The sequence below is a fragment of the Copadichromis virginalis genome, linkage group LG8, assembly GCF_057382275.1.
Source record: "Copadichromis virginalis isolate Kocher_CV1m ecotype Utaka linkage group LG8, C_Virginalis_male_GT1.1, whole genome shotgun sequence".
Taxonomy (NCBI): Eukaryota; Metazoa; Chordata; class Actinopteri; order Cichliformes; family Cichlidae; genus Copadichromis; species Copadichromis virginalis.
The window spans coordinates 20,856,469-20,881,262 of record NC_140625.1 but is presented as its reverse complement, the minus strand read 5'-3'; the positions used below and the strand labels follow the sequence as shown (position 1 = coordinate 20,881,262).

The 24,794-nt window shown below is 37.3% G+C and overlaps 1 protein-coding gene across 2 annotated transcripts in view; it reads left to right on the top strand.

Annotated features, from left to right (window-relative positions):
- adamts14 (ADAM metallopeptidase with thrombospondin type 1 motif, 14) overlaps positions 1-24,794 on the top strand; it is a 57,208-nt gene that overhangs the window by 5,338 nt on the left and 27,076 nt on the right. For both annotated transcript variants that reach the window (XM_085466462.1, XM_085466461.1), the window contains exons 3-5: positions 10,047-10,203; positions 14,103-14,299; positions 23,702-23,785. In XM_085466462.1, the coding sequence (XP_085322588.1) occupies positions 10,047-10,203; positions 14,103-14,299; positions 23,702-23,785 (438 nt within the window). The remainder of the gene's footprint in view (positions 1-10,046; positions 10,204-14,102; positions 14,300-23,701; positions 23,786-24,794) is intronic.

The following is a 24,794-nucleotide window of genomic DNA, read 5'->3' as shown; positions in this document are numbered from 1 at the left end:
GTCACAAAGGCCTAGAGACCTGGCAACCGAGTGAAATCAAGGTGAAAATGTGTATTTCCTGAGTGCTTCCTGGTGGTTGCTGGCAGTTGCTGTGAAATCAATCACTAAAACTGCATTCACATAGGCCTATGGATGCAAGAGCCCCCTGGTAACCACTGGTTACTAGATAAATCTGTGTATTTTGCAACTGGTTGGGGAATAGTTGATGGAGGTTGCTGGCAGTCACTAGGGTGAAACTAGTCGCAAAGAGATATGCTGTGCACCACCCAAAAATCTTATTTTCATTACTTTGCTCATTACTTTGTTGTTGTTTTATTAGAGGTCGTTTTATTAGAAGATGCCAACTTGTCTGCAGACTCATGCAAGCTCCTTGCCAGGCAAGAGTGAAACTCTTAAAAATGAAATTTGAAAAGACCCTTTGCATTCAGAGTAAAAGTTGAATCTTTTGAAATGTGTTGAAAATGTGTTGATATTCTCCATTTCTGGTTTGTGTCACACTTTTTGCATTTTACTTGAATTGTCAAAGGCGATCTATTATTTCTCTACAGGTCAGAGAGTAAATGGAGAGTCTTTTCAAATAAGTTGACAACCTCCATGCAAACTACAGGTAGCTATTTATGATTTATAACCATTTTGTTTTGGTTTTGTTTTTTTTTTACAAATTTTTCCAAAGGTAGAAACTATATTAGAAACACCCTTCAAACATTTTACAAGTGTTGATGATGGACAGTTTGTCCACCAGAGGGCACTATACAACTTGGCTAAAAGTGTTTAGAACACCACAATAAGCTCATCTGAGCCAAGTAAGGTAGGAGGTAAATAAGTAACTTATGACAATATCTCGTAATATCTCATTTAGGTTTAGTGAAAAAAAACTACACATAACAAATGTTGGGGAAATCTATTTAAGTTTTTTTTTATGTCTGACAGAAAAAAATTGACTAATAGATTGGATATTTAAATCACCAAATATCAGTGTAAGTCTTAAAAATCTGCTAGCAATTGAAGCAATCACGAGGAGTCAGCAACCTCCTGTAACCGCTCACCAACTGGTCAGGAAATACACATTATTCCCTAGCAACTGGAGGTTGCCACAAAATAATAAAAGCAGATAAGAAAATTTTGTTAAAGGAGTGTCCTTCACAACATAAACCATTGGGAAAGCAGTATGATATATGAGGCTCAGAATAAAAGATAACATCAAATTAACATCATTTTGTATATATTTTTAGGTAAGATTTGAGTATGCTCTTGCTCTGAAGCAAATGTCTGATTCATTGTTTCAAAGGCAAATTGTTATGAGGCAGAAATTTACATTTTGACAGACTGATGTGATCAAATCACGCAGTAAATAAAAATCCTAACACTAAAATCTGCATGTGATTTAAAGGTTTTTTTTTGTCGCTTTGTGTCAGGAAAAAAAACAAAAACAAAACAAAAACATGCTGCTGCTAATCTCTGAGATTAGATCTCCACGAACAATATTGCACTTTATCGTCGGTCACGGTGGCAGAAGTCTTAAACTCAGCCAGGAAACCAAAACTATCTGCATCACTAAAGACCACTAAGTACATGTGGGAAACTATGCTTTGTTTGTCGTTTAGGTGAACTTATCCTTTAAAAAGGCTGCTGTCAGACTGTTACCAATATAGTACATGTGTTTCCTTGCATCAGAGCCAACATAAACATGGACTTGTTCGTGCATGCAGGGATTTTCAAGATGCATTTTTGAAGTTGCACAAACAGCTTGGAGGCAAATTATTTAGTCTGATGTGTCTGCTTTACGTAGAATGAAGATCAAGTATGATGAAAGGACCCAGTCTGAAAAGGATAAGAATGCGAGTCATATGCTTAGATTGTTAAATGCGGGCCAAATCTTTAAGATGCACTCTAAGTCTTAATGTACCACCAGCACTCAATCTTCAAAAGCTTTTTGATGGACTTCAATAGAGACCAAAAATTTTGTAATTTCACTTTGTATTTTACCCGTAGTTGACTACAGCCCAATTGCAGTGACTCACACACACTGTGCTAAATAATTATCTGGATGGAGATTGCAGTAATGCGGGTGTAGCCTGAATTATGGGAAGTGGATAGCACAGTTTTAGAGTGTGTGTTTTTAAATTTTCATGACAACAAAGTGCTAAAAGGTGAGGAACTCATCAGTAGTCATCATAGTTCTTGTCTTACAATTTTTCAGCAGTTTCATTCTCTTTACTGCAGCTGCATTTCAGTGATAAACCTCTTTAGTTTTTCCTCTGCAGTGAGGCTGCTCCAAGAAAGATGACTCCTACAAACATATTCAACTATCTGGTCTCCTACCCTGTGTTAAAATGTGCAAGATTTATGGCATTTGAATCTCATTACAATATGCAGAGTAAAGCTGCTTGTTAATCTTGAATATATTTGGTCCGCAGATTTTTAGCTGAACTTGCAAAGATAGAAAGTTCAACATAACTTCATAAGTATTTGACAAAAACAGATCCACACTTTCAGTTTCATTTGAAGGTGTTTTGCATCTAGTGACTGCCAGAATCTGTGATGTCATCCTCTGAATCTGGCTCCTGCTAGACGGCAACAGCTGTGCGCTCCAGAAGAGCATGAGCTATTGTTGCGAAGCGATGAGTGATGGCTATGATGATACTGTGTCCTGCTCATGTGTTGGGAATTAGCGAAGATGATGGGCTGATTGTATTACATGTGTGATAGTGACACGAGTGCCAGATAACCGCGGGAGGAAAAGCGCTATTTCTGTGTCCATCAGTTAAAAAGAGGGTGAGCCACCCGGCAACAGTCAGTGAGTTGGGAGTTGGCTTACTTGTGTGTGTGTGTGTGTGTTTGTGTGGTGGGTTGGGGATGGTAGGTGTGGTGGTGGTGGGGTTCGGGTGTTTTCCATCCACTGAGAATGGAAAAATGCTTGCATAAATTGTTCTATTCATGAATCTTTGCAGGGACTCTGTTCTGAGCTTTTCCCACTCCAGTATTCCAGGATTCTCTGGCGTTCCAGTACTTTGCTGGCACTGAGGTAAAGTCACTAAATTAAGAGCTCCATCAGTGGAAGCCCAACATCTCAGCCAATAACGTGATTTATTTCCACTCACTCTAATCCTTATTTGTAGCAGCTGTGTTATGTCTGCATAAACAGGTGCTCATTCAAACACACACTGGGATCCAGGACACACACAGTTACGTTTACCGCTGCTGCTACTTCTTTGTGTACCAATTTTACCTTGATGCTTATTTCTACAACTGTTCCTTCTACAAAGTTTATTCTTCTAATTCTTGAAGAAGCTGTTATTGCTACTTACCTCTCCTTCTACTCCCATTAAGAATATTTAAAATACTAATAAAAGAAGTATATTAATAGATTATGTAAATTTTTAAGGAGATTCAAATGAGTTTGCTTCTAAAATCAGCCTGTTTTTCCTTAAGTGATCTATTCTTACATTATTGTGCATGCATGTAAATATAGAGCATGTAGACTTATGGCGATTATACCCCTAATTTTCTTCATAGTTATCTTCTTGATCACATGGTATGCGTGCCCTTTCTGGCTCAGCACAGTGAAATGTGAAAGTTGATAAAAAGGAATCATGTAGTAATCCCCAGCTCCCACAACCTGTCTTATACAATTATTTCAAACCCTCGACTCTGCTGAGTCCAGCATTGCTGAGCCACGATTTAGTTGCTGGCTTACTGATCATCCCGGTTTTGCCACAAAAGCTTTTATCCAGCGTCACTGACATGGCTGTTGCTGCCAGTATATTATGAATATTGAGTCAGAAGTCCCATCTCTTCTATCCATCAACAACGCTGAGGTTATGCATCTCGCTTTGGCCTGTTCATGAAATGAACCGCCTGACCTCACGATAAAAAGAGGACTTAACTTGCCCTCAGAGACTGGGGGCAAGGATTGTAAAACCAAAATTATATAAACATTCTCTAATTACAGGTTAAGCTACAGGAATGATAGCTGGATTTTGATTTCCTTACACGTTGCAGCACAAGCATCGGCAGCCCTTGGCACTTGCTCCATTTTTAGATTGCGTTTTCCTTTCATGGACATGCCTCCATCAGATTATCTAAGTAGATAAGATTGCTGTGAATGATCCCAGAAGCATGTTGTGACACTGCCTTTGTGTGCAGCATGCATGTCTCTATTCATATGTAATGCACTAACTGAAAAACAGCCCGGGCTGTAATTTCTCTAAGTGAGGCCCAATTTTCTCTGAGGATTGTAGGGGACACGTCTCACTCGCTGGACCGGGATCCTGTTTTTGCTTATCTCTCTTTCAGTGGTTGGAACCAAAGTTCAATAAGGCGGAAGATAATTAGCATTAAATATGTTAGATTATTTATTAATACACAGCCGTAACTCATTAAGACAGAAACATATATGAGTTGTGTGACCAAAGTATCTTTTCCAGTGCTATGCATTTAGTTATTAGTGTAGTCAACTAGATTTTCAATGAGAGTTTCTCTGCAACTCTGCAGCAAAAAGTCATTTTTCACTTTGACTGCTTGTTGTTGAAGACAGACTGAAATTATTGCAGTATCTGCTGATACTGTTGATAGCTGTAGAAATGTCCCACGGATGACTTTTTGATAAGAAAAAAAGTTTATTTTTATTTTGAAAGCACGATTGTTATGCTTATTTTTAGCTTCAAAAATTGGTTCCTGGACTCTACTGATATAGATTGACCATCACTCAGTAAAACACATGTGTCTTTATATCAGAGATGCATGTGAAAACCACGAATACCAAACAGGCACACAGGCAATGCAGGCAAAGTTGTCATGTTAAAATCAAGTTTTTGGGAGTTTGCTTGTGGTTGTTAATAATATTGAACTTTTTTACTTCACTGTGTGCACTCACAGTTTTTAAACCAATCAAATTAGCCGTAGAATCACACATTTGCTGTTAAACAAGACCATCTTCCAGGAGTGGAGTTTTTTCACCTGTACTAACTGAGCAGGTGACTCACCAAAAACAGTTACTAAGAAATTACATACAGTAAATATCCATCTTCAAATTTGCTCTAACCAATGTGTGGAATTTAGAGCACTGGTGAGCTTAAGGGTCAGCAATATTTACCTGTTTCGTGTGGTCTCTGTGACACAGCTGAATGTCTCAAGTTCAGAGTGTTTTTCATTACTTAGGCAGGCATAGCAAGCCAAACCGCACACTGAGGTCAATGCACACTTATTCATGTGGAACAGGCTTTTAAACCACTGTATCACTTGACATAGAAAAGCTGTGTTTGTGTTTTGTTTATTAGTGTCGCTGCTAAGTATACTTCTTCATTCAAGTCACGAGAAAATAACTTTTTAGAAAAGTTCAGAAATAAATGAAAAAGGAAGTATTATATTAGCGGCACAGTTGATAAACTGCTCTTTAAATGACAACTGTAGCTCATAGATGTTGTAACAAAACTTATGTCATTGCCTAGATCCGCCTTGACCATAGATTTTACAAATGTTTATGTCTGGTGTGTCTCTGTAGGCAGGTCCAGATGCTGCTTCTCTCTCTCCGAACAGACCTGACTTCACTTTTTACCCGCTGCTGAAATAAGAGACCACAGAGGAAGTACTGGAGCATGTCTTACTTGGCATTTCCTGGTCAGGGGCTGCAGAGATTCTTTCACTCCTCTTTGGCTTAACTGTCACATGTCCACCCTTAGAGTCATGGCTTTTGTATCATCTGTCTTAAGTGACTTTGTTTCTTCCTGTTTTTTTGTAGGCACACTGCTCTATTTACAGCTCTGTATTTAGATTTCTTTTTACAGCTGTAAATACACACATTCTTGCCAAAGTCTTGTTGGTGTGCCTTCTTCAGAAGGATAATGATAGGCTGGGTAGCTTTATTCTCTTCGTTAAGGGCAGAATTATGAAAAATACAGCGTGCTCACACACACACACACACACACACACACACACACACACACACACACACACAGAGGGAGTACAGGCTTAATAAAAACAAGACATCAGACAGAAGCAAAGTGTCAACTTCATATTTGCTTTTCTTTGCTACCAAAAGACACAGCCGTGACCGTGGTTCAGGGGTTTGGGAAGCACATCTGTAACCGGAAGGTCGCCGGTTCGATCCCCGGGCTCTCTGTCCTGGTCGTTGTCTCCTTGGGTAAGACTGCTTACTGGTGTTGGCCAGAGGGGCCGATGTAGCGATATGGCAGCCTCGCTTCTGTCAGTCTGCCCCAGGCCAGATGAATCTGGTTCAGAATGGGGGGGTATATATACAAATAAATGGGTAGGAGAGAAAATGGAGCTAAACTCACCTTTTAAAGGAAAAGTATTACAGCAATTCTACAAAGGAGGCGTTCCAGTTGCTTTTATTCAGTACCGTGTCCCATTAGTGTGTGACTCAGTCAAATAAACTGTCTCAGTTAAAAGCAAAGCCTGTGAAGTGTGCTGTAAAACAAGCAAATATGTGTTAGGTCCTGAGCACCAAAATGATTGCACACTCAGTATAGACCCTGAATTAATTTTGCATAGGATCTTGGGTGACGTGATCTATGCACATCTGTAAGTAACAAGATGTGAATGCATGAAGAATGCGAATGTTTGGTGATTGCTTATACCTATAGTATGGTCTCGATTACCTACTGCACTGATGAACTTCTCCTCTGTTTTGATGTTGAATAACAGCATCTGAGAACTGTCACTTTTCTGCTATTCATTTTACAGCGATGTGAAAAAAGTTTTTACAAGACTTTATGCAGCCCTGTGAAAACTTAAGTACAATGTTAGGCAGGTAAGTAGCAACCAAGAGCTGCTAATCAAATGCAATTCATTAACTGATGATCAGTAAGTGTGGCTGTCTCTTTAAAAGCCAAAGTTTTGGTAGTCTGCTAGTCTGGAGCATCAAGGGGTGTGTTTACACAGTGCCACAATCGTTCCAGGACTGGATGCTCTAAAAATTTCACCTCAAGGCCAGATTGTTCAATAGTCTGAGAAGTAACACATGAAATTAGTCTGAATAAGAAATTAGCAAACGAATAGGACATGCAGACATCGTCAGAGTTAGAAATAATAATTTCAATGGAAATGACGAATGTGTTCTTCAAACCTTGCCCAGCCTGGCTAATCTTTCACCCAACGCTTCCTCGATAATCTTCCACAAAATGGATTGGCTGGGTGGAATCTCCCTCTGTAATATATGGTCAAGCTGGTCGCACAATAACTTTACCACCTCCACAGCACACTTAGCTGCCTCCACCATGCTTGACTGATAGTGTTAAGTACTTCTTACATGTTACGTCATTCATTTGTTCTTCTCTTTGATACGAAGACGTTACGAAGAACTTGAACTCAATCGCCCGGAACACTTTCTTCCACTCTTCCACTGTCCAATGTCTGCGCTCTTTTGCTCATCTGAGATTTGGCTTTTTCTTGACATTTCTACCATGAAGTCCAGCATCCTGAAGTTGCAGCTGTCAGTTGACAACCTGTGAGGCATCTTGGTCTTAAATGACACACTCAGATTTTTGTCTTCTTACACAGTTGTGTATTAGGGCCAATTACTCTTTTGTTTTTGTCTTTGTTAGATCCAGTTTGTTCTGCTCTCTGAAGGGGGTAGTTAACAGCATGGTAAGAGAATTAAAGTGTCCTCGCAGTTTCTCACATTGAATAGCCTTCCTTTCTAAGCCCAACAATAGGCTGATAGGTTTATAAAAAAATGTTCTTTCTTTCTGGCCATTTTTAGCCTGTAAACAAGCAAACAACGGCTTATCCTTCCAACACTAATCTAACCGTAAAGAAAGCAATACTTCCTTTTTTTTGCTCCCTTATTACTTTAACAGTTTTCAGCTGTGCAACACAATTGCAAAATTGTTTTCTATTAATCAATGAGCCTTGTTAAATAATTAACTTGGATTAGGACCCATACCCCTCTCGTCCTAAGACAGCTGGGATAGGCTCCACCCCCCCTCTCGGAAAAGAACAGATGGATGGATGGATGGATCCATATCAGGAGATTGATATGGAAGTATCACAGTTGTTGATAATATACAAAAATGCAGATCACTCTTAAAAAAAATCACCTGATTAATTTTAATTATTTGTGAAATGGATAAAATTCTTTGTGAATTGCATTTTGTTTTTCTTTGGGAAAAAAAAAAGAAATTTGCTAATGATATCAAAATATTTGACTGCTGGTGTACATCTCAGACTCAACAGGCCAAGCATGTTAAATTTCAAATTTCCTAACAATAGGAAAAGACAGAACAAGTACGGCTTGTTTGGAAGGGTTGCCAGGAGAAAGACTCCTCTGTTAAACAACATGGCAGCAATGATGCGTCTGAACACACCACGAGACTTCTAGAACCAAATAAAGGACAGATGAGTGGAGATATTTGGCCACAGTGCACAGCAAATACCTCATACTAGCTGTCAGGATGACAGTTGTTTTGCACATTGTATGGAATTGTGTGAAAACTCATTCTTTCCCCCACGACTGCATCTATACAAATCTACAAACACTACTTTCCACTGATTTTCAGGTCTTTTACTGTTTCGATTCATTCCAGGCAGGTGTGTTTAAACTGCGCTAAAAGCTCAGAATTTGCATTTGAGCTTTGAATGTTTAAAGTTTAATGTTCATTTAGCAACTAAAGAGACAAATGAAAGCCTAGGACAGTGCCACATATTGGTAGTCACAAATACATTAATTGCCACTATGTAATTTTTCAGAATTTTCCTTTGTTTTTTGTTTCGGTTTGGTTTTAGAGTTTGCGCTGTCTAGTTTCATTCTGTTTATGTGTCGGTTGTTCTTGGCCAAAGCATAGTTTTTGCAGGTTTCATTAAAGGTTTCCATAGAAAAAGCCTCTGTTCTCAACACTTGTCTTTTGGGAAGTGACAGTATACACTATTGAAGGTTTGCTACTGCTCATGAAATCATAAAATGAAATCAATCACAGAAACATTATTAAATAAAGGTTTAAAAACCTATCAGATGGTATTTTGTTATAATGAACCAACCAATATTCCCAAGAAATGCACCTTAACAAGGTAGCCAGTATGGAAACACAAACTATAGTTAAAAGACACCTTTGATTCTGTTTTCTTACTTTTATCATGACCGACAGAAGTGATGCATTCACTCTGCATATGTACTGAGTTGCAATAGGTATACAACAAAGAGAAACCTGAAGTAGAAACAAAAACCTGTCTTGAATTCCTTGTTGTCTACTTGCAAATTAAGCTCCTTTATTCCCTTCTCAGAGTCACATCCAGATACTATTATGCTAATAGAGAGAAATGCTATGTTTTTTGTTTGTTTTAAACATAATATTTCCAGTACAGCAACAGACCTACTCTAGTTATACAAATAAATATCAGGTTTGCTTACCCACTGAATCAAATATTTTTTTTCCCACTTTTCCACACAAAGAAATCCACTTTCGAAGAGACAAACACGACTGTTTTTCCAAACCTATAATTCAGTGCTGCTAAAATAAATGGTGAGTGTTGATTAAAGAGGATGATAAGTCAATATTTCCATGCTGGTGTGGACAAAGTTACTGCTCTACTATTCTTGTTGGTCTATACTTACCTTTGAATGTAAACAGCAAGGTCAGAGTTCCTCTCAGTGGGTAGCTGATGATTGGATATTGGTATTTTCTAATGCAAGCAGAACACACAAAAAAATCCAGGTTGAGACAGTTGAGTATATCACAAAGCAAACTGTAAACTTTACCACAGGCTTCGAATTCTGTGAGCATCCCAGACTGGCATCAACGCTTGTAAGAGTATCCAGCTGAAAGGATTTCTATAAACTCTTTGAAAAACTTAAAGCAGATGGAAATATAACACTGACATCACCACTCATCATTTAACACAGGGTGAAAGAAGACTGACATTCAATGAATCTTAAAGGGCCCCAAATTATGTCTACCTGCGTCATTCCGCTTATTGAGCACTTTACTAAATCTTCCAATTGATCAGGCACTCCATAATTACTGGCTCCAGTGGAAGAATTGTACTTTCAAGGAGGAGTGGTACATTCATTTTGAGCTCTCTTTTTCCAGGCAGGCCTGATCCGGACTGATAATGGGGAGTTTTTCATTGAACCCCTTGAGAAAGGCCAACAGGATGTGGAAGTGAAGGGGCGTGTCCATGTGGTCTACCGCAGATCAGCCATAAAGCAGGAGACAGGCCAGCGAAGGGAAGACCTCCACAATGAAGGTAGGCAAGGAGGGGGAGTGTGACGTAAGTGGAAACAAAAAAAACCCCAAACCTATATGTAGGTTTGAGTGCAACAACTGTGTGCTCCGGCCAAGTAAGGACATATGAGTAAGTGCAGAACTGAATACATCATTGTATACCAGGAGCAGCAAAATTGATGTCCTGAAGGTTGGCGCATTAGTCACAGGATGGACAGAATAACAGAGGATAATGAAAGTACCTACGTCATACATAATTATAATTATAAAGAGCAAAAAACCAACATATTTTGACCTATTTATTACATGAACTTTTAATCATTTTAGTTTCTATTCATTATTGTATCTATTGTATCTGTGTAGTAATATATTATGAAACTCACTGACTGTTATTTCCTGTTAGTGAACATTATTAACGTTATTGTCCACTGACTGAAACTAAATTTGATTTTCTTAGTGTGCTACAGTGTAGTAATGGTATGTAACTGCCCAATAAATTAAGTTTTTCTTTCAATTAGATTCACTCTGTGGTAATTTGGTGATAAATGGTGATAAATTGTGAAAATCACTAATTTGTTGCTGTCAACACAGTGAAATTCACATAAACTGCTTCACTTTATCTTGCGCCTCCATACAGACCTATCAGCAGAGGCAGTGCTCAATACACCAGCTGGTAAAACGAGGAAAGCTGGGGTTTGGTGGTATTATTGGGGACTGGGGAATTTAAGAAAGCTAGAGTGGGAAGTGACCTTTCCTTTGCAGCCAAATGATTCAATTTCATCATGAATTCCTTCTCTATTCCTTTCTTCCTGAAAAATAGCTTCAGCATCTGGTGGGAGACTCTTACTAACCTCACAAATTTTCTGTAGCTATAAGCCTCTATGGTTTACTTTTAATCTGTTGCTCTCTAGTGCATATGTTCTTTGTAACAACTGTCAAGTCACAAATTTACAGTTCCAATCCTCTCTTTTTTAAATGCCATTGTGAATTTCACTGTAGATGCATTCTCATATAAAGTAGCATATCTGTCATTGATGTTGATTTCCATACTATCACATACATAAAATAATCATATGATCAGAGTCAAAATTAACTTAAACCAAAATTAAAATATATGCTTTTTTATTTGATGTCTGTATTCATTCTGTAATCTGTATTTTAACACACACTGGGAAAAAAATTGTAATATAAAAGTATTTTACTGTGTATTTTACAGCTTTGTACTGTTTTTCTAGGATATCACTAAATTTACATAAATAGACTGTGGTTTTACATTTCAAATGTAAAATAACATAAAATCACTGTAAATGTAATAAAACATAATTTTCTTGTTTTTTAAATATATTTGTCTGTACATATGCATATTTAGATTGTTAAAATACATTCACAAATGTATCATAATTTCACAAATATTTGTCCGTTATTTGAAAGATTGAACTGTTAAATTCAAATGTAATACTATTGAAAAATATATAAAAAATGATTCTTATAAACTTTTTTTTTTAACATCAAATAATGTTATTTAGGGCGATCGTGGCTCAAGAGTTGGCAGTTCGTCTTGTAATCGGAAGGTTGCCGGTTCGAGCCCCGGCTCGGACAGTCTCGGTCATTGTGTCCTTGGGCAAGACACTTCACCTACCGCCTATCTACTGGTGATGGCCAGAGGGGCCAATGGCGCGATATGGCAGCCTCGCTTCTGTCAGTCTGTCCCAGGGCAGCTGTGGCTACAACTGTAGCTGCCTCCACCAGTGTGTGAATGTGAGAGTGAATGAATAGTGGAAATGTAAAGCACTTTGAGGGCCCCGAAAAGCGCTATATAAATTCAATCCATTATTATTATTATTATTTAAACCAACTGTTAACTGTATAACTGTATATTTCTGTACATTTAAGTATTATTATTCATGTTGCCACATTCATTGACCTTGTTTAAAGGTAATTTCATTGTTTAATCACATTAAAATGTTCCTAATTTAATGTTTAAAAGCAGTTGAAAAAGGCAAAATCCCATGTAAAATTAGGGCAACAAACTGTATTGTCATTACTGAAAATAACCGGATTTTTTTGAGAACTTTATTTTCTGTTATTTTCCAGTATTATTTTGGCGCCCAAGCTGCCGGAATATTACTGTTTTTTTTAGGATCTTTTTTTACAGTGCATATAAAAAAAGGCAACAGAGGTTCTGGTCCAAATCCACTTCTTTTGCTCTATCTATCTATTTATATATATATATGCATTAAACCCACACACAGGCATAACACTGGAAAACAATGGGAGGATAAGTGGACACTGTGACAAAGGAAAGACAGCAGTATTTATACACACACACAGACACATGATCATGACATAAAAAGCTGTCTCTAAGCTCACACTAAAAGTACTTTTTTTTTTTTTTTTTTTTTTTTTTTTACTTCTGACAGGGGGGCTCATTTTACCTCTCTCAGGTACAATTTTTAGAGAAATTCCCATCATTACTCTGCCTCCTGATGTAGCTTCCTGTTCAAGGCTATCAATAGCTCTCATGGGGAAAAAGGCTCTATGAGATTCCTATTTTAGTTTCAAAATAGAGTCTTATTTCTGATCATTTCCTGCCTAGTAGCAGATTTAATTTCTTAGTGAAAACAATCAAAACACACTAGGTTTTACAACTAGCCAATAGGTGTATAAAGGTGTAACCAACTCCTAGCAGTAGTAAATTGAAGTGCAAAAAAATAAAAGGTCTGTTAAATGCTATCTTATTGCCGTCTACCTTTCAATTTAATTCAATTATTTTAATTCAAGTTAATCAGCTACATCTGGTGGAAATGAATTATCATGCTTGATGCATCTATTGTTAATTTATTTAATTCTTTATCTTAAATTTAGAATAAATTGTGTCTCCAAGAGATTTGCCTGGAGACAGCTGCTAAAATAGACCTTGCAGAGCAGCATACTGATTGTTTGTCATATGCATTGTTCTCCTATGAATACCTTTCCTGCTATGTTAAATTATATGCAATGTCTGCATTTGCACCTGAAAGGCTTGAGACATCACCAGTTAAGGTGTGAAATTACAAAATGTGGACTCTTGCAAAATAATCAAATTGATATTTTGAAAGACCTTGCTATGATTTTACGTGGTCAAATTTTTCAACATAGTGTTTGTTTGATTTTCGGTGTAGCTATCATGCTTTAAAAGCCTGTATATGTTTGTGAAATCTGACAAAATGATAAGACATGATTAATGTTTACAAAAGATCTGCCGATGAAAATAATTCATGCATATAGAAATATCTGAAATATTTGTGCAGCTTTGGCATTTTTGGCAGCTTCAGCACCGGAACATTTCCTCTGAATATTATCTTTGTGTTCATTGCCTCTGTGGTGGTGAAATCCATGTTCACATTGTTTATGTTTACCAATTAGTATTACAGTTCTAACAATGTCAGCCACAGAAAGATATCATCCTGTACACACACACTCATTTTCGTATCTTAGTGAGGACATCAAATTTACATAATGCTTTCCCGCTTGTGTTATCCATCAAAAATGAATGCCTAATCCTAATCATAACCTAATTGTAACCCTGGCACTAAAACCACATTTTGAGTCTCAAAAATACCATATATACTGGTGGGGATGAGCGTTTTGTCAAGTGACTGTTGGTCCCCACAAGTTTAGTGCCAATCACAAAGATGTCTTAACATGCACACCCACACACACACACATACACACGCACCTATCTATCTATGAGATGCGAATGATCAACAGTTTAAACTACAGATGTGCTAGAAAAATGTAGAGCCCTTACCCCTGTCAATAATCCCAAAGGACTCCATCTGATCATCGCTTAGAGTCAAAGAAAAGCATTTGCTTTATGTCACTTTGACACCATCTGTTCATTGGCTTTCATTAACTGCTCATCCTTGTCATATTTTGCAGTGGCAGACATTGGGATTGCAGACCTCCCCAAAGCTCTGGATCTTGTTGAACATAAACTTTCTGAGTCTGAGCGCAAGAGGAGGCATGCGAAGAAAGATGACTACAACATCGAGGTGCTGCTGGCTGTTGATGACTCGGTGGTCCGTTTCCACGGCAAGGAGCATGTCCAGAATTACGTTCTCACACTCATGAACATAGTAAGTGTTATTATAAAGAATTTTAAGGCTGCAGCATTGACTAATATGCATAACATTTGGACTGAGAATTCCATAAAATTCTATTCAGATTCATATTTATGAATCAAAATACATATCAATAATTTGTGAAAAGTATAGTTTAATTTTACACTTTAAACTGAGACAAAAATTGTAATAAAATTTACAGTTACAGTTGTAAAAGAAACACTGTACTGTACAGACCACTGTAGTAAGAAATTTGGCAGATTGTTATTTTAAATCTGTAGTCATTAATATTTCATAGCGTAGATGTTTGGGAACCATGTGCATGCATGGAAAACGTATGGGAAGAGTAGCAGCAGGATCCCAAATACAGAGGACAAATAAATCAAGAATACTGACTAGTAAAGAGAATGATTAAATAAGACAGCATGAAAAGGTGGAACTGGGTTGGAGGTAGGTTCCAAACCAGCTTGCTGGGGCAGAAACACAGATGTTCTGAGCTGATATACCGAGATTGGGTTTAAGCTTGACTTCTTGGCCTGCGCTGGAACACAGAGTGTCTATGTGTTAGGTCATTTGTAACTAATTTGTAAGGATACTGTTGTTGGCTAGGTCTAGTGCAGTCACTCAGACAATATAAACAACAAAATAACATTAAGAACCTTAAAATAAATTATAGTTTTGCCATTTTTGTTCAAAAATGATTCCAAAACAGATAAAAAAAAAAAAAAGCCAAATAGCCATATAAAGAGGCATAGTTGTTAAAAGCATGACAATAGAAATATCAAATTTCTTGAGATTAAATTATGCTAAGTCTGCAATAATTTCCCCATGTCCTCTTTGATATCAGAACTTGCCACACTGTTCCCCATCACCCCCACTCTCTTGCTGTTCATGGATTACTAATAAGAAAAGAGGAGGGAGGGAGAAACTCTCAGCTCATTCATTATGGGTTCCACCAGCTCCTACCACCATAATCTACTTATTGGGCCCAAATCCCTCAAGTCAGATTTTCACAGGGTGCTGGTTTCACTCTGTAACAGTTACCATTTGGACCCTGCATGGTGGTCTGATTAGCTGTGCTAGACCAATTAGAAAGTTGACTGGGAGCTGTACAGGGCAGTCATGGAAACCAACGCCAGACGTCCACTCATACTGCCAAACTCTGCTTACATGGAATGATGTGTTTATTTAATTAGGATATTATATTCACATTCTGTTCCCAAATGTCTTCTTCAGAAAGAAATGCTTGACTTTTAATGACCTTAGGTGATTATACTGTGAAGTGGCTGCAAATGCACTCTGTAATTCCCTCTGTAATTATCAGTCCTTGGTGTCTAGTACTCTCTGATTAGCACTTAAGGGTATTTCACATCACAGACAGGAGTAGTGAAATTGAGGAAGTCCTTAAAGCTAAATTTGACTGAACCTCAAACTGAAATCAAGTCAAGGTCTTAAATGTAGTATCCATATACTCCATCTCCCACTGAGTAAAATTTGATGAGAGAAATGTGCAAGAAAACAGCAGTTTAAACAAACGAAGGTCAAAACTCTTTGGTTCCAATGGTAAGCCACAAGCTTGCTGTGTCTGAAAGAGCTCACTAAAATCCCTCTGAATCCCTGGTCCATGGCTGCAGAATGTGTAGTACCACCTGGAGAAACTCTCCCTAAGGGATTGATTACTGGACATCCTGTCTGCACAAAGCCAAGTTTGACTGCTGAGGTGCCTGCTACACAATGGCCGGGTTGTTTAACCATGAACCAGGTTTTGTCCATGTTGATGTGATGCTATACACAAGCCAGGGACACCTAGTGCATTTAACCAACAGCTGCTACTCTCATTTTTGGCCATAAGAGTCCTGTCAGTCCTCTTTGTGCTCCTCATGGCTTTGTAATTATCCCCGTGGCAGAAAAAAACCCTTTTGCATAGATATGAGTAAAACGATATATATAAATGAAAACCATCTTTGGTGTTTACAAATGTCATAACTTCATGCCAGTACTTTAATAAGTCCTCAGTTTGATCTACTATAAACACACATACAGTACAATATATAGGTCAGTACAGACCAGTCTCAGTTCTGTTGTAATGAATCCAAGAGAATTTGGGGTCATTCAGGGGTTCTTTACTGCATTTATTGACCTGCATGCACTTCTGTGAATAGAATATTTGCTTAAATTCTTGGGTGTAACCCTGTGTCCCTGAACAAATTTGGACTTGGAGGATATCCTTTCTGTGTTGACGGAGCTTTTGTTGTGCATGGTCATAATTTTTAACTGCTCAAAGCTTACTGACACATACTTGTTGGGTTTTTTTTTTCTTAGCAAAGGAGTGGCACTCTGTTGTTCTGTTTGCAGTATCTGGAAAGTGGAAAGTTCTACTTGTAGTGTGGACATCAGTGCTCATGGTAATTAAGACACTCTAAAGCTGAATGTAGAAAGGAAACTTCTCCATAAAAAACACAAAAAAAAAAGCTGATGCTTTGGCAGTGAAAGCTTTTATCAGTTCTTTTTCATCTAATTGCTTCCTACGTTTCCTGTTCATCCTGTGTTGGGTAGCTGGTTCTTGTAGCTTTCTATGCTCATATACTGTTCTATTTTAGAGGGTTGCTGCTGTTGCATCAGTTAAATCGTTGGACTTCACCTCAGGGCTCTTGCAAGCTTCAGTGTCCAGTGAAACCAATCATTGATGACCTTTTGTCGATCAGTGCTGTATGACATTAGGAGGTAGGAACAGGGTAAGGCATTGTTAGTAAATATGGCAAATGGACTGCAAATTATATGACACTTTTCTAATTAAGAAAATAAAGAATTAACACAATTCTCATTCATTTGTTAGTTACCTTTAATTTGACAATATCTTTAAAATCTTGGGTTTCAATGTGTTTTAGCTACTACACTGATTGCACAATTTTAGGCATATTTAAAGAAAAGCATCCAGAAACAAACCCACTGAACTGATAAAATGTTACTGTATGGTGATGTGGGCAATGGAAAAAGCTGAAATTCATTTTTAGAGAGTAAAGGCCAAATGGAGAAGTAAAATTTGTCCTTATACTTCTGCCAAAGGCTCACATGTGCTTTTGAAGATAAATTAAATGAGTTGTGGTGGTCAATGTGATGCTACAAATATTTAACTTGGAATAAAAATACTTTCCCAGAAATCCAATTTCTTCCTGGAAATGTTAAGCTACAGCTTGTTGTTATCTTGGGTTAACAAAGAAAATAAATTAAATGCTTAAGGATATCTTACAGTATCTTCAATACATTGTGGATTGGATTACTCTGCATCTTAAAGTATGATGTACCACAGTGCATTACGCCTTTTTTTTAGGTCCTTGTCCACCATGGAGCAAGACTCCACTCCACCAATCATTTATTAAAAGTATAAATTTGCAACAAGTTTCTTGAACTTGTTCATGTGAAGTTTGCATGTTTTTTGCATTTATCTGGGTACTTCCTCCAGAATCTCTCATAATGTTTCTAAATTGATTCTACATTGGATGTACACTGGATATAGGTCTGAATGTGAGTATTTGTCTGTATGTGTTAGCCCTATGATAGACTGGCAGCATGTCCCAATCTTTTGTTCCGTGTCAGCTGGAATCTGCTTGTTAAGTAATGACGTAGCAACACTGCTTGCCAGTGCGAGCTCCAACTGATACGATGCATTACAACAAGTTAAGGCTGTGGCTTTTTAACGTGTTGTAATGCATTGTGTCTGGTGTTATTTAATACAAATAACCCTCTAAAATAATCAGTGGTCATTGCTGGCCTTGTTGGCTTTTTATTTGCACTATTTTTAAGCTCTTTAAAGCTTTTTAAAACCTTATGTAACTACAAGTCATGGCCTCACGGTTTGCCAGACACCAAATATCTCAGTGCTTCAGAAAAGAATCACTGTGAACTAAGTAAGAGTCAGTGTGGCCATAGGGTCATGAATAGGATTGGTTAGCATAGGATCAGGTGATCTCTTGACTGAATTTTGGTCCTTTTTCAAAGACTGTTCTCTGCCACATGATTGCATTTCTCTGACCCTCAGAACTGTAAGTATTCTTATTTTAGGTATTCCTCAGTCAGCTTTAAATAGAAACTAACAAGCTAACTTCCTGCTAACATCTAACTCTCCTAAACTTCATAAATCCGCTTTTTTCACAGATGCCTGAATGTCAGACTTTATTGTAACCCCTGGAAGAGAGGCCACACTGAACATTTTCTTGGAGATGAAAGAATTTGAGCCGTTTTTAACTCTCAGTGATGCCGCAGTGTTTGTTTGAGTTTGGGAACCAAAGAGGAGTCTGGACCCAGAAATGACTAATGACGTCAGACTTAAGAGGTGGATAGCTCTAGACTCTCCATGACCCTGAACTGGATAAGCTAAAAAAAGTACATGGGTTGAACTGTTCCAGACCATGTGAGGTAATACAAAGGAAAGGCATTTCAATGCTTCCTTTATTACCTTCTTTACGGTACACAGGCCCATCCTTTATAAAGGTAAAGCAAATAATGCCACCTCATAATCCACAATGACGCACTATTCATGCCAAAACTTGTAGATAAATTTGGGAACTTCAATGACAGGCTGTTAAATCCACTGCTGAACTATTATTATTATGCTGCGGTGACGAAATCTGCTTCTCATGAAGTTGTGTTATGGGAAGGAGTCAACAAGGCCATATCTAGAAATGTATACATAAATCTCTCTCAATTAATTCAGTTTGCATTAGTTATTTACAGATGGATGTAAAAAAAAAACAAAAAAACTTTTTTCAGGTATCTGTACTTTAACCTTTTATTTTACTTTTCTGACAAATTTTTACTTCCTAAAATTTAACACAAATGTACTTTTACTTGTTTTCTTAATAAATTAATTTTTTAGCTTTAAAAGTACAGGTGCTAATGAGTTGTGGTCACGCTACTTTAGCTTCTATAGTTAATGCAACAGAAGAGCAGCAGGCACAAAAGCAGTGAAGTGGCAGGTAATCTCAAATGCAACGTTTCTAATAGCTCGACAAATATCAGCAAATAGACAAAGTTTTTCTGTGCAGTATGTCACACAGTGTGTCTGTTAGCTAACAGTTCAGCTGCTGGATTTCTAAGGGAGAGGAAAGAACTCAGAGACAGAGAAAAATGTATAAAAGTCAGGAAGGACACAAGTAGAAGAAGAGAGATTATTTTTAAAGGTAAGGACTTCTCAGTCATATGATAAACTGGACGTTTTAAAGCATACATGCAATCTCATCATTCAGTTGTATATGAAGTTAGGTTTTTTAAATATTGTGAATTATCCTGCACAACCAATTGAAATAGAACATTTTTCAGTTATGCAAAGGTTGCATAAACAACCTGAAAGCAACACTGGTTAGTTTGCAGTACTGTGAAGTTTACAGTGGTGCATTGTTTTGGACCGGTGGAGCAGCTGTGATGTTCATGGTCAATGTTAGAGGAACAGACATCAAATTAAATTTAAGCCAATGATGTGGATTAGATTCCGTCACTTAATTCCACCTTTATACTATTTTTATATTGTCCAGGTATTGGAAATCAGCTAATGTATTATAGCTTATTGTAACATCTGCTTACATCTGGTTGAATTCAGTTGGCTGAATCTAAGAGCAACAATACAGATGAGCTCATCTGTGCTGTTACCCAACTACTACGTTGGCAGATATAGACATATTTTTTAAGTTCTCTTGTGTGTTTCTATGCATTCTACATAACAGGTGTTCAAGATAATCTGATAATTACAATTTGAGTTTTAGTTAAATTGTTTCCATTTCTTTGTATTTATATTATTCCATTATGGTATTAATATGACATAAAGTTCAATTTGCTTTTTCAATTTTACTTGAATAAACAAGGTTAATCAGTACTTCAACACACACAAGTACAAATCTGTACTTCTACTTATCCAATGAATGTGTGTACTTTTGCCACCTCTTGCTATGTCCATTGCTGTATTGCCAGGCTTTAGAGTTATCATATATAAAAGCAGAAGATAGACTGGGTTAATATGAGCAGGCAGGATGACAAACTAATGACATTATCACAAGCATTTCATTTTACTGTATAGACTATATTTCTTCCAATTTAAAATTACAGCCTTGGTAATGAATTGGTATTTTTCATGCTTCTGTTTTCACAGGCTCTTTTTCGCATGACTTGCATTAAACAACAAAGTTAAAAACATGCTGGATGAAGTAGCTTGTCCATCTCTGTGACACTGTCTTTTCAACATAGTAGACCCAGATCAATAACGTATCCAATCACATTTTTACGGAACCTGGTGTAAGTGGATTCTCTGCGTGCCACACTTCTTTATAAATTCTGTTTTGCACCTTTCCTTGACCCTGTCGCATTTTCTATTCAGATCGAGGAATAGCGATTAGGAAAAGTTTTTAGGAGATAACTTTTTTGGTTTATTGGACTACAGCAGAGGTAGGTAGATGGGGGACAGGTGAGGTGGGTGTGGCAGACTAGGGACTCAGAAGAGAATGGAAGTCTGAGGACATCTGGTGGGGGGATGGGGAGATACAGTGAAGCATGGACAGTAAACAGGGCTCAGAGTAAATCACTGATCAAGCCAATTAATACTTTCAGCTTTTAACTTTTAGTAAACCTATTAGACTATTTTGTATTGATGTTTTGGTACTCTCTAAAAAAACAAGATGTTCTTTAATTTAAGTGCCTCTGTCAGTGCGCCCCAGGGTGGCTGTGGCTACAATGTAGCTTGCCATCACCAGTGTATGAATGTGTGTGTGAATGGGTGGATGACTGGACGTGTAAAGTAAATACTGCTGTATTAAGTGAAAGAAATTTGAGAGGAAGACTCTTTGGGTTTAAATGATAAGAATTTCATGTGTAAATACAGAAATTTTTTGGGTAGCTCACTGCTCACTGTGTAATTATAAAACAAAAAGTTCTATTAATTTACAGAAAATCTGAAATTTCTATAGCAGTGAAAAAGCTATTTCATTGTTCATCTATTAGTACACTGGTGTGGTAATTCTGGATGTCTTCATTAGGAAAAGCTATAAAACTATGAAAATGAAGACACGTATTGTTAAGTTCTTAAGCCTTATATCTTATGCCTAGCTGTTGGAGATCATGCTAAACCTCGAATTTCCAGTTGACACTTTAAACAAACAGTTGATAAAAACAAAAGAGAAAATAGTCTCATTCAAGCCCACACAGCGCCTTGATTCTCAAGTGCAAATGACACCATCAGGGGCTATAATAACAATAATAATAATACATTTTATTTGAGGGCGCCTTTTAGAAACCCAAGGTCACCTTACAAAAAACACAATTAATAAAAGGAACAATAGTCATAAAATACATAAAATAAGTTAAAATTACAAAACAGAGCGTGACAACAGATAAAATCAGCATTAAAGCGAATAAGCCAGTTTAAACAGATGTGTTTTGAGCTGTGTCTTAAATACAGAGAGGGAGTCAATATACTTACACTCAGTGTTATTACAGTGGTGTGACAACCACATGCTGCACTCATATAATTACTATTAGTGGCCTACAGTAAGGCAGTTAAAGTGTGGCACTGTTGACAGAAAAACAAATGAGAATTTGTCAGATATTGTTCACTATTTTGGAATATTTGCTTTGTAACTACCTCTTGTTGATTAATAAAGCTAGATCGTGTGTAGAGCTGTCATGGGCTAAACAAAGAGGTACCTAACAACAGCAACAGAAACATTGGAAACCATATGAAAACAGTTGCAGGATGGTTAGAGACAGATGAATGAAAAAAAAAAGTTCAATTAAGTCGTGTAGGGAGACGGGAAGTTGATGCGGTTTCATCTTTTCAATACAGTTTATCAAATAATCTCACAGACCTTCTCAGAGAAGTTGCATATAAAACATTTAGTATCAATACTTGGAAGGAAAAGGTACCTCCCAAAGAAGAGAGCCTACTTCGAGAAGGAAATCAAAATATATCTTAGATACTCTTCTTCGATGGTTTCATAAGGTAGCAATTTAGAATATTATAACTCGTATTAATGGTGATTACTGAATGCACTTGTTATGATGTCCTCTCATTTTGCACTGAGAAAATAGACGTGCATTTTGTGATTTTGGTCAAATCAGTTCAAAGTTTTAGGAGTATAAGAGTGTTCATTCTCAGGAAAATCTTACGTGAGGAAAGTGAAGCTACGTTATGCAAGCTTGTAACATAAAATACAAAATTTAATATGAGCCTGTGTCAACCACATGCTTTAAAAATCCAGTTTTAGACAGCTTTTTCCCTGAAGTCACATGGAGAAATATGAAGCCAAATTGCTTATTTTTTGATTGCAATCCAAAACTTAAATGAATCATGTATGGAAAAATAAATACCCGTTGTTTTGCTCTGAACTTAATTTATCCACCACAAAGCAAAGCAGATGGTTGACTTTATGAGGCCCGGAATGAGTGCTGACATGTAGCGACCATCTGATGAAAATAAAACACACTCGAGTGGAAATTGGACTTGGGTTTGAACGGGATCCTAGCTTGGTCCTGGGTTATGCATCTACATACCACAGCATTCTTACGAAGCCAAATAGCAGTCCACATATTTCTGGGTCAGGCTCCTTTGCCATTGCATAACAGCACTAGTTTCACTAAATAGTTGCCAGTCTTAATAACATATTTCATCATGATTCTAGGATTGTCGTAAGAGATTAAAAAATGGTTTGAGGACTCGCTGCTAGGCCCTGCACCTCAGACATAAAAAGGAGAACTGGTTGGATCAAGAGTTTTAGTGCAATTCAGTGGTTTAAAACAACTGTTTTCTTCTTGGTTTGTAAGATTTTAGATAGAGCAGGATGATTTCAAGGGAGGGGGGAAGTTTTTCACTTAATATTGATTTACTGATTAAACTTTATTATTTCCTAAAGGATTACTACAAACATTAATCTTCTCCTAAATGTTTTCCTAGCAGCCTGGAAAGGAGCAGCAGCAGCAGTTGTGGAGGCTGTTTCTATCAAAGTTATATTGTTTACCTGGCTTTAATTAAACTCAGCGGAAAGCATCAGTTTATGCATTTAAATAGTGTCACTTCACTTCCTTTCTTGACAGTTGTGACTCTGATTTGCATACTTAGAGCAGCCATAATTAAGTAATTAGTAATGCAGAGCAGTGAAGTTTCCCTCGGAAATTCCTGAAGCTAGAGCGAAAACTATCGTTCTGTAATGGTCAGTCGAAGGTCCTTTTCACACAACTTTTAGCTTTTAGACTCGAGTGTAATTTTATTCCTGCAGACTGTTTTTGTATTAAAGTTCTGGATTAAAAACCACCATGTTCATGATTGTATTATTGGCCTTTGGGTGCTCAACTTGATATCACAAGTCACTTTCATCAAAAGCACTCTATGCCCTTTGTCATTCAGATCACTGACACATGCTGTTAATTTCCTTTCAGGTTGATGAAATCTACCATGATGAATCTTTGGGGACGAACATCAACATTGTCCTTGTCCGCATGATAATGGTGGGGTACCGGCAGGTGAGCCATGCCACACAATTTGTGTCTGTGCAAGCAGCATTTCAAATGAGCTTTTAAGGTTTTTATACCACAGGGCTGGTGTAAAAGGCATATTCTCATTGTCTGAGCTGTTTGTGAATACACCTGTGATTTCAGCCTTTGTAATACTGCCTACAGGAAGCAAGATTTTTAACTGTGTTCAATTTTATTTGGAATAAAAACAAGAAGGGCTGAACTCACCACCATGACTCAAGAGAAAATAAGAGAAAGGCAGCAAACCCTTTTAGAATTTTCAGTGAAAAAAACATGTTTTACTGAATGCAGGCTCAAGTATTGTTATGGCCTGAAACCGTATTCAGTAGCACTCGACCTTATACCCAAAACTGGGAGGTAGAAGAGCAGGTGCTAAGAGAAGTTAAACCACTGATGTCTAAAATATCAGTCCTTTGTACAGATATGAGAGTGGTGTTATCTTTCTAAGTCCAAGCAGTGAGGTGAATAAGGATTTTTCCCATAATGTCAAACAAATAATTTAAATCTGAGTTCACAGTAGAGGCACCAAAGTAACAAGCTAACTTTAAGATGATATGGAAAGCTGAGTTTCATGCCTTGTGGCTTGGTTTCTACTTGGAAAAAGAGTTGTTTTGGGCCATTACTGCATATTCGACACAATAAAAAATTGAGATGGGTAAAGTGTAGGTTTGTCAAGAAGATATCATGTATGAGGATAAAAGAAAACACCACTACATGTAGCACAGCTTCCTTATTTTACACCAATTTTTAATTTTTTTTTAGTGCACACAACAAAAAAACAGATTTTTAGTGCAGAGTATTCTAACAATAGACTGGTTAAAACTAGAATGGCTCTAAGCGAGTGGATCCTTCCCCAAAGCCAGTGCCTTTATGCTGCAGTTTAAAAGAAAGGATCTGTTTGGTATCATATGATCTGATTTCTCTGAATAAGCTGATACTTCAACCAAGGAGAGAGCTAGGGCTTGTAAACATTTCTCTTTGTCTGTTTTAGATGATG